Consider the following 9,308-nt stretch of genomic DNA (forward strand, 5'->3'; position numbering starts at 1 on the left):
GACCTTCCAGGGTTAGGAGGAGCTGGGGCTACGCCACAAGACCCAGGCCTGGGGGGACCTGCCAGAAGCACCCCAATCCCCGGAGGGCAGCCCCCATCCCAAGTGCCCGCAGGGAGGCCTCGGTTACCAGCTTCTTGAGGCCCAGCCCGCCGTCCTCCTCGGCGTCGGACGAGTTAACCTGCTCTTCTGCACTTGACCAGCCCCCATCGTCCTCAGGTGCCTCCAGTGAGTGGGAAGTTTTGCTCCAACCTGAGAGAGACAGAACTCGTGAGGGACCCCCTGGTGATGAGCTGCTGTCTGCATCCATCTGAGGTGGGGTCACCTAAGTCCCACAGACCCCCTGAGATGTGCACCGTGGGCCCCAACACAGCCCGTCATCTTCCCGGGTTCATAAAGAGCTGAGCAAGACACCCCTACAGACTTCCAGAATGCCTGGCACGTTTCAGGGTTTCAGAGCATCTGCTTCCAGTTGCTGGGCTACCCTGTGGGAGACCTCAATCCCCAGGCCCTGGGGAAGCCACGCCCTTGTCAGGCAGGGCAGTGCCCCTCAGCCAGGAGGGAAGCGGCCTGCCTGCCGCAGATGCCCCCCCAGGGCAGGTGTTTCCAGTGAGTGCCACGGTCATGTTCAACACCTAGCAGACCGAACTGGGAAGCAGTGTCTAAAAGCAACAACTGAGGCTCACTGAGAGGGCCCGACGCCCTTGATCTATGGGATACCGAGGGCTATGGTCCCCACTGGCAAGAGAGTAGCCCCTGGCACAGCGGCACCAAACCAGAAGGCTGAGGCCACGCAGGTGCCGTGGCGGAGATGGGCTCCCACTGGCCACGCAGCTCCAAGCGGGAGAAGAGGAAGGAGTTTCTTCCAGACTTGGGACCACACATGTCCCCCACCGCCCACAATGTTCCTCCTGCCAGGGGCCCAGAGGACGGCACCTGCCTTTCCCATGTGGGGGAGATGGGAGACGCCCTCGCGGCTGAATAAACACGCAAAGGCAGCAACTGGGCAGCAGGCCCAGTGCATCCCACCTGGTGCCAAATGCACCAAGGCAGGACACACGCCCTCCAGGGAAAAAAGCAGATGCTAATGGGATTTGAGTTTGGGCACAAACTGGTTCCAAATCCTATTTGGTGCCACTGTAAGCAAATGTTTCCTTGCAATGGAGGGTGCGGGGCATGGGAAGGACAGAGGAGCTGCATGCGTGAATGCCCGTGTGCCCTGTGCCTGCAAAGCGGCCACGGCAAGCTGTCTTGCAGGCCAGTTCCAATGGCTGACAGTGTCTGCACTGGCAAGGAAAAGCCGGTGCTAAGTGGGCCTCTGCTGTCTGTGTAGAGAAGGGAGCTGGGCCTGGGCACCACCATCAGCCAGCAGAGCATGGAGCCGCTCCTTCCACTCCACCCGAGTGCTCTGCCTTCTTGGGGTCACAGCTGGAGGTAGCTGAGCCTTCCAGGCAGCACACAAGGCCTGCATCTGTGTGAGAATTGAGGACTGTGATTTTCCGGTTGCGGACCTGCGGCGTGGCCTCCTGAGTGTACCTGCAGCTGCCCCCAGCAAGGGAGGCTGAGACATAGCACAGGATGGGGGCCCAGCTGCCTCCTCTACAGCAGCAGGGACTGGCCTGTGGGGTCTGGCTGCCAGCCTGCCCTCCCCGTCCAGGCCCCCAGTCACTCTGAGGGACCACACCTGGGGCCTCTGGCCAGATAGAACCAAAAATCTGATTGAGGACAGTTGGAACAAAAAAAGGGTGGCTGCTGTGTGTGCAGAGGAGCCAGCGTGGCCCAGGTAGGACCTCACACACGAACCTCTCCACGGGGCAGCGAGGCCGGCCTGTGCAGGGTGACACCCAAGCGGCTCTGCCCTGGTGCCACCAGACACACAAAGGGATTCTTGAGCTGCCCTGGCTGTGGGCGCTTAGTGCTCCCCAGAGCCTCTCTGCGGGCCGTGTTGGAATAGGGCGTGGGGGAGGCCAGCAGCGAAACAGAGAGGTCTGACCGTGATGGGAACGGCAGCGCTTGGGAGCGGGCAGCCACAGGCCAGACCAGTGGCACTGCCCCAGGAGATGGGGAATTCTGTGTGAAGGCAGGAGGCTGGGTGATGGCCAGGACGGTACCCTCTGTTTTCTGTACAACAGCCATCGGCCTTTGCTCGATGGAGTCACCACCTGCAGGGCTCGGGGAGCGGGCGCTGGGCAGTGCCCCAGGCCACCCAGGATCACCTGGGCTCACTGCCACCGACTATGGCAGAATGACCCATGGGCAGTGGCCCGGCTTCAACACCACACTGGCTTCCTAGAGACCCTGCCAGGCTGCACCGTCTCATTCACGGACGAGGAGACGGAAGTGGAGGCTGAGCTTGGCCAAAGTACAGCAGAAGCGGCGTTTGGCCCACAGGGCCAGCCCGGCCCACCTTCTCCACCAGGGACCGGCTCTGCCGGCTGCAGGTCACAAGCGGAGAAGGCTTAACAGACAAGAGTAGCCTCTCCCGGGAGACTGTCAATGGGGAAATGGCTCCCTTCTCCCAAGCTCCTGGGGCCTCCTGGGGCCTCGAAGCAGCGAGCCGGGCGTCCACCCACTTGCAGGCAAGACGGTCAGGAACGCCGGGCCAGCTCCCTGCCTCTGAACTCACGCCCAGGGTGGCCACAGCTTCCGCCTGGCTCCGTGGGGCTGGCAGTGCCACGTGAGGAGGCTCTGCAGGCAGGCAGGATGGGGAGGCTGGTTCTGCTTACACCCCTGGGAACCTTTGCAAATTATTTGAAAACTCAAGAAGACTGCAAACATGAGGCCCCCTCCCTGCACTCGAGGGTCCTCAACGGGTCAGGGGAGGTCTCTGGACTTCTCAGGGCAGTTTTCACCCTCAGAATGTAAGGGAAGCAGGAAACAAAGAGAGGTCAGGTTCCACAGGGAGCTCGGCCTCGCCGGCCCCAGGAAAGGAGGGTCTGGGTCGGCCGCCAGTTGCTCTGTGTTCCCAGCAGGAAGTGTCGGGGCAAACTGTGCCACAGGGAAGGGCGGGGAACGGGGTGCTCTATAGCCGACAGCAGCCACTGCGCAGTGAGACCCCACCCAGCTCCACCAGCACGGCTGGGTGACCAGCGCAGCAGCCGTGGCCGGCAGCCACTGACGGGGTGGGCACTCCCACAGGCTCCGGACAGACCTGCTGTGAGGAGTCGGCTGAGAGGCGTGCTGTCCTCAAGGACCTGTCGCCAGAGCATCACACACTGAACACAACCACGTGTCTGCCTCTGGAGCACAGAGACCCACACGAGCTTCCCCCTTAGGTGGCCTTCACGGCCACCCAACAGCAGCTGGGCCGCGCTTCCTGCCGACGCAGAGCGGGTGCCGTGCCCGAGGGTGCCACTCTACCTCGCAAACCAAAAGGAGTCGGGTCGCTCTTTACTTCGTGCCGCTTGGCTTTTTTGTCAGGACTGGTAGGAGAAGCTGCAAGAGGAGGAGGAGGCAGAAATACAACCGGAGAGAGAGAGTGAGGAACGGCAGAGAAGAGGAGGAGGCAGAAATACAACCGGAGAGAGAGCGTGAGGGATGGAGGGAGGCGGCGAGGAGGCTGACCCACGCTTGTGCCGGGAAGGGACACCCACGTTGTGGCCCCTTTCCACTGATGAGAAAGGAGCTTCTGTGAGCAAAATGCAGGGAGCCAAGGGGCCGCGCGGTGAAGGAGGGGCTGGGAGGGGCGTGGGAGTGGGGGCTGCGGCACTCAGAGGCGTCCTTTCAGGGGCCGTCTCTAGGGATGTTTTCTTAGTTCTGCGCGAGCAGAGTTTGCAGCACCAGAATCTGTTCATTTGTTTGTTTCAAGTTTCAGGCCAACTTAAAAGCATTTTTATAAATTGGAAAACACTCCTAATTCTCTGGAAAGAGCCCTTGTCCACCCAGAAGAGCTGCCTGCACGCAGGGCTGGCTTCCAGGGCCTCCTGGGCCTCCTGGGCCCATTCCCCCGCCATGTATTTCCCAGCACGGAGCTCTCGCAGGTGAGCAGGGCGTTAGACGTCTCTGTCTCAAGGGTCCCGTCAGCCCTGTTCACAAGCGGATGCCCCAGAAGATGGCTGAGCGGCCTCTGTCACTGGGCAGAGCAGAGCCACGCAGATGGGAAGGTTAGCACCCTGCAGGGAACTCACCTGAGAAGGCGGGAGAAGGCGGGGGTTGGGGTGCAGGGAGAGGAAGGAGGGGAGCCTGGAAAGCCAAGTACAGCTCCTGTTTCTGAGCGAGCCTCCATTTGAAAAGCTCGCCTTCATTTTTCCAAAGGAAAGCCACCCCTAAAGGATAACTCTGGGTGTCTGTGTGTGAGATACAGCGTCAGCGAATACGTGATTGGGTGGAAAGAAACGCTTTTGCGTGGCCGCCCTTGTGATGAAGGAGGCACGAATGGTCACACACGATGCATGACAGATGCCACCACAGTGAGGGTGGGTTTCGGGCAGGTGCTACTTTTACCTTTCTGACCTTTGAGGTTAGCAAAGCCCTGCAGGGTAAAGCGCTTTCTGGAAAGCGCAGAGCTTTCTGAGGCAGAGCTAGTGACCGTGTCATCTATGAAGGAAGAGAAAGAAACTATGCAGAGGGCATCGCAACCCGGCGTGGAGGCGGGTCCAACTGCTGCGGGGAGGGCCCAGGGCGGCTCCGGGTTGCACGCTGGGTCTGGGCCGGGGCTGTTTCTGGGGCTGACCTTGCTGACACAGGGGTGCAGAGCAACGGAGAGGGAGGGGCTCTTCTGTGAGGTCCTAGGGCTCTGTTAAGGGGGGAGCAAGGGGCCCTGAACGCTCTGCAAACCTTCTTCACGCTGCAGGAAGCGCGTGTTTCTCGGACACAGTGAGCACTCCGTGAGCAGCTCCGTGCGAGGCCTCCATGTGAGGCCTGGTCCCTGCACACACCCACCTTTGCCCTTTTCGGGGGGCTTTGGCAGTGGTGCTGAACTGACATATCCCTCCAGGCTCAGGGGGTCCGTTTTCCTTTCTTCCAACTTTTTGAGGTTCCTTGAGTTTCCTCTCGAGGGACTGATGACATCAGACAAATCAAAAAAGAAACAGTGTGTTGTCTGGTTAGTTTTTCAAAACGCGCTGAGGACCTGAGGCATTCAGCTATCTCTGAGCTCCCAGCCTGATCCTAAAGCAGCATCTCCTGCACGTGTTTCTGTTTTTTTTTTTTGAGACGGAGTCTCGCTCTGTCACCCAGGCTGGAGTGCAGTGGCCGGATCTCAGCTCACTACAAGCTCCGCCTCCCGGGTTCCCGCCATTCTCCTGCCTCAGCCTCCCGAGTAGCTGGGACTACAGGCGCCGCCACCTCGCCTGGCTAGTTTTTTATACTTTTTAGTAGAGACGGGGTTTCACCGTGTTAGCCAGGATGGTCTCGATCTCCTGACCTCGTGATCCACCCGCCTCGGCCTCCCAAAGTGCTGGGATTACAGGCTTGAGCCACCGCGCCCGGGAACCCGGACGGGCTGGAGGAGAGCAGGCGCCCACCCTACTCGCTCCAAAGTAGGAGGTTTGTTTTCTCGGCGGGGGCGGTGGTTGGCAGGGGGTGCTTCTTTTTGAAAACTACTGTTCTACGGATTATTTTTTAGGCCGTGTCTGTGTCCTGTTTCATCAATGATTAAAGGAAGCTTATATAAGAAACAGGATCAAGTGAAAAAAATAAGTGATGAATAAAATAAACAAAAAACCAAGGGCAGAAGAGACACGACGAAGCCACAGTCAGGGTTGGAGTCTGAACTGTGCCCACACACGTGCTGGGCCATCAGCGCCGGGTCCCCACTGGGCACCCAGTGTCTCAGGATCAGGAATGCGGGGGCGTGGCCGTGATCTGGACACTGCCGTGCCGTGGAACAGCCCAGCCCGGGAAGAGCTGGAGAGCGGCGGGCATTGCCGGAGGCACACGTCTGGGAAGTGCACCCTCTGGGAGTGACCCATGAGCACATCAACACCAGGGGCCTCAAGGAAACCCCAGTAATCATGGGGTCCCACTGACAGAGGCCGAGGACCCTGGCGTGCAAATCCCCCACTCGGGGCGCTCCATAAACGCAGGCCTGCGGCGCCGTGTCTGTCCTCACCTGGTGCTGGTCGGGGCCGGCAGGGGCAGGCTCTGCGACTGCTCCAGTGCCCGGTGCTGGCTGGCTTCTGCGAGGAGGGAGCAGACAAACCACATGAATGAGCATCTTTACTTCAGCGCCAAGGCGCCTTGCACACACGGGGACTGTGCGGTTGCTTTGAACACATGTAAAAATGCACCTGGAGAGGAAGCTACGGGAAAATGATGGCTTGAAGACAGCCTCACCTCGACAAGCCTGCAGCTGGCTGGTCAGCACTTTCCGAATTTCATTCACCCACGCGGCCTTAATCTCAGGAGTTGGTGCCTGTTTCCCCAAAAGAAACGCCAGGAGGTGAGTACTCAGGCCCCCGAGGAAACACACTTTGGTTTCACTCTCAGAACATCCAAGGATAATCTTAGGAGTCAAAGGTCAGATGGCTGCGTGTGACGGGAGAGGAGGGAAGCGCCGCGGGCTGGCCCCGGGCTGAGGGACCCTCTGCGCCCCACGCACGGGACTGACTGAAGAGCTGTGTCTGGCACTCAGGGCACAGCACCCTCTCCACCATGAGAATTGGCCCTGCGTGCTGGACGTGTCCGCACACTTGCACTGTCCAGGGACGCACGAGCTCCCCTGGGGAGGACGAGCCCATTTCCTCGCAGCACCCCCTCTGATGTGTACTTTTCCCCGAATTTCATCCTGGGTCCAGCTCAGGGTGAAGACAGGCCAGGGCAGGACCCTGAAGCGCACAGCGGCTGCTCCTGGCCTCGATGCAACTTCACGGCAGATTCTAGCACTGGTTCCCGTGAGAAACGGTTCATGACAATGTGGAAGAGGCCGGGGCAGGGTGGGTGGCCCACCTGGACGATGTAGACCTCCTCACGCGCGTTGTACCAGATCTCGAACTTCTTAGCATCTCCCTTCACGTTCTCCGTAATGCCGACGGCAGCCATCTGCCAGCAGAGAGTGGAGACGGGGTTCGCGCCCACAGCGGACCCACTGCCTTGTTTTAAAAAGGTGTTGGTGCAGGCACGAAACAATGGAAATACTTTGGGGATGGGGGCTAAGAATGGCAGAATCCCCCACCCCCATACCTAAGGATGAGAGCTGGGTGTCAGCGTGGCCGCCTCACGGTCTGTGGCAACAGGGACCCAGTTACAGATTTCCCCCCATCGGGGTCTGTGGCCAGGAGCTGCTGCTGTGGACCCGGCCTCACTTACGTTTAAGGACTGCTTGTAGCTGTAGGAGGGGGCTTTCTCGTACCCCTCCCCGTTCTCCTCCCGCTTCTTACAGAAGAGCACCGCCTTCTCGTGCAGGAACAGGTGCCGCTGCATGGGCTTGAACCTGGCCAGCTCCTTCACCTTGGTGTGGCCCCTCTTGTGGTCGGTCCAGACGCTGAACGAGCCCTGCATCAGCAGCTTGCCCAGGTCGCCGAGATTCCCCTAAATGTGCGACAGCAGGGGTGTGTTAGGAACGGGATGGGCGTGGGGTCACGGGAGCACATCACCGAGTGAAAGCAGCCGTTTTGCAAAGCCCACCCACAGTGGGATTCCCACTGCAGGGCGTCCCGGGAAAGGCCAGCTCATGGAGACCGTGACGGGTCAGCGGGTGCCAGGGGCTGGGGGAGGAGGGAGGGACCGGTGGGGCACGTGGGCTTCTAGGACAGTGAAGCTGCTCTGTGTGATGCTCTAGCACTGGGTGCAGGACGCCACACGCCTGTCCAGACCGCAGAACGCGCAGCACCCAGAGTGAGCTCTGAGGGGAACAGCCCTCAGTCACTAATCAGCATCGGTGCCGGTTCACCACGTGTGGCCGGTGTGGCACCCATGCTGGATGTCAACACTAGGGGAAGCCTCAGGGCCTCTGATTTACACTCAGTTATCTCACAAACCAAAAACTGCTGCAATTAATAAACTCTATTACCTAAAACAAACAAACCCTGAGAATGAGGCTGGGGGGACATAAAGAGGAGGGCAAAAGATGAACAAGCTGACCTGACATGGGGCTCTGTGGGGAAAGTGACATCTGCCTTCCGGGGCTACTTGCTCTAAGTCACCAGCCTGCAAATCGCAGCCCAGGAAACAGACTTCACGTCTGCTCCGAGCCACGCCTCCTCCCCAGGAGAAGACAAGGAGGGAGGGCTGAGCTGCTTTCCTGCTGGAGATGTGTGCCCTCCAAGCAGGGGACGCTTCCTGATTTTCTCCACGCCCCAGAGAGCCCAGGGGGGTCTGTGGACCCGGCTACAGGGTCTGGGAGCGGGCTTATCTAGGGACCACCCCAGACCTCCTGCTCAGAACCTGCACGTTCACACCAAAGCGTGGGGAGTGTGCAGGGAGGCCGCCACGTTGCTGGCCTGGCACATTCCGCGGAGGTGGTGGGGAAGGCTGGGCCCCTGAGCGCCTTACGTCATAGCCGGTGATGGCAATGAGGTGCATGGAGTCATTCACGGCCTTCAGGATGCCCAGGATGGAGCTCAGCGCCTCCTGCAGGTCCTCAGCCCCCTCGCAGTTCTTGCTGTATTTCAGCATTTCCTGAGGTGCACGGGGTGAAGCAACCGTCAGGACACGCAGAGCTCTGGCTCCCCCAGAACAGACCCCTCAGGAGCTTGGCATGAGGCAGGGATGCTGCTCACCCTCCCCTGGTCTGTAGGGAGCTGCTCTGCCCGCCCTCCTGCAGCCAGGACAGACTGAGTGGTGCTGCAGAGGGGCAGAGCCCCTGCCAGGTGCAGACCCTTGGCACCTGCTCCCCGGGGAGCTCCCTCCTGCCACCCTAATGCCCAGGTGCAAACCCCTCACACCTGCTCCCGGGGAGCTCCCTCCTGCCAGCCTGATGCCCAGGTGCAAGCCCCTCCCACCTGCTCCCGGGGAGCTCCCTCCTGCCACCCCGATGCCCAGGTGCAAGCCCCTCCCACCTGCTGCCGGGGAGCTCCCTCCTGCCACCCTAATGCCCAGGTGCAAACCCCTCGCACCTGCTCCCGGGGAGCTCCCTCCTGCCAACCTGATGCCCAGGTGCAAACCCCTCGCACCTGCTCCCGGGGAGCTCCCTCCTGCCACCCTGATGCCCAGGTGCAAGCCCCTCGCACCTGCTCCCGGGGAGCTCCCTCCTGCCACCCCGATGCCCAGGTGCAAACCCCTCGCACCTGCTCCCGGGGAGCTCCCTCCTGCCACCCCGATGCCCAGGTGCAAGCCCCTCCCACCTGCTGCCGGGGAGCTCCCTCCTGCCACCCTAATGCCCAGGTGCAAACCCCTCGCACCTGCTCCCGGGGAGCTCCCTCCTGCCACCC

At 60.7% G+C, this 9,308-nt stretch overlaps 1 protein-coding gene across 1 annotated transcript; it reads right to left on the reverse strand.

Annotated features, from left to right (window-relative positions):
- Positions 1-127: 127 nt before the first annotated feature.
- On the reverse strand, positions 128-8,556 carry LOC112617397 (guanine nucleotide exchange factor DBS-like; the record flags this gene model as incomplete). The annotated part of the gene is made up of 9 exons (XM_025374166.1): positions 128-249; positions 3,358-3,432; positions 4,441-4,533; positions 4,879-4,997; positions 6,050-6,116; positions 6,274-6,352; positions 6,886-6,978; positions 7,246-7,467; positions 8,431-8,556. Coding segments are annotated over 9 exons (996 nt in total), but the record flags the coding sequence as incomplete, so codon positions are not given.
- Between the last annotated feature and the right edge of the window lie 752 nt (positions 8,557-9,308).

This window comes from Theropithecus gelada, unplaced genomic scaffold (assembly GCF_003255815.1).
Source record: "Theropithecus gelada isolate Dixy unplaced genomic scaffold, Tgel_1.0 HiC_scaffold_16153, whole genome shotgun sequence".
In the NCBI taxonomy this organism is placed as follows: domain Eukaryota; kingdom Metazoa; phylum Chordata; class Mammalia; order Primates; family Cercopithecidae; genus Theropithecus; species Theropithecus gelada.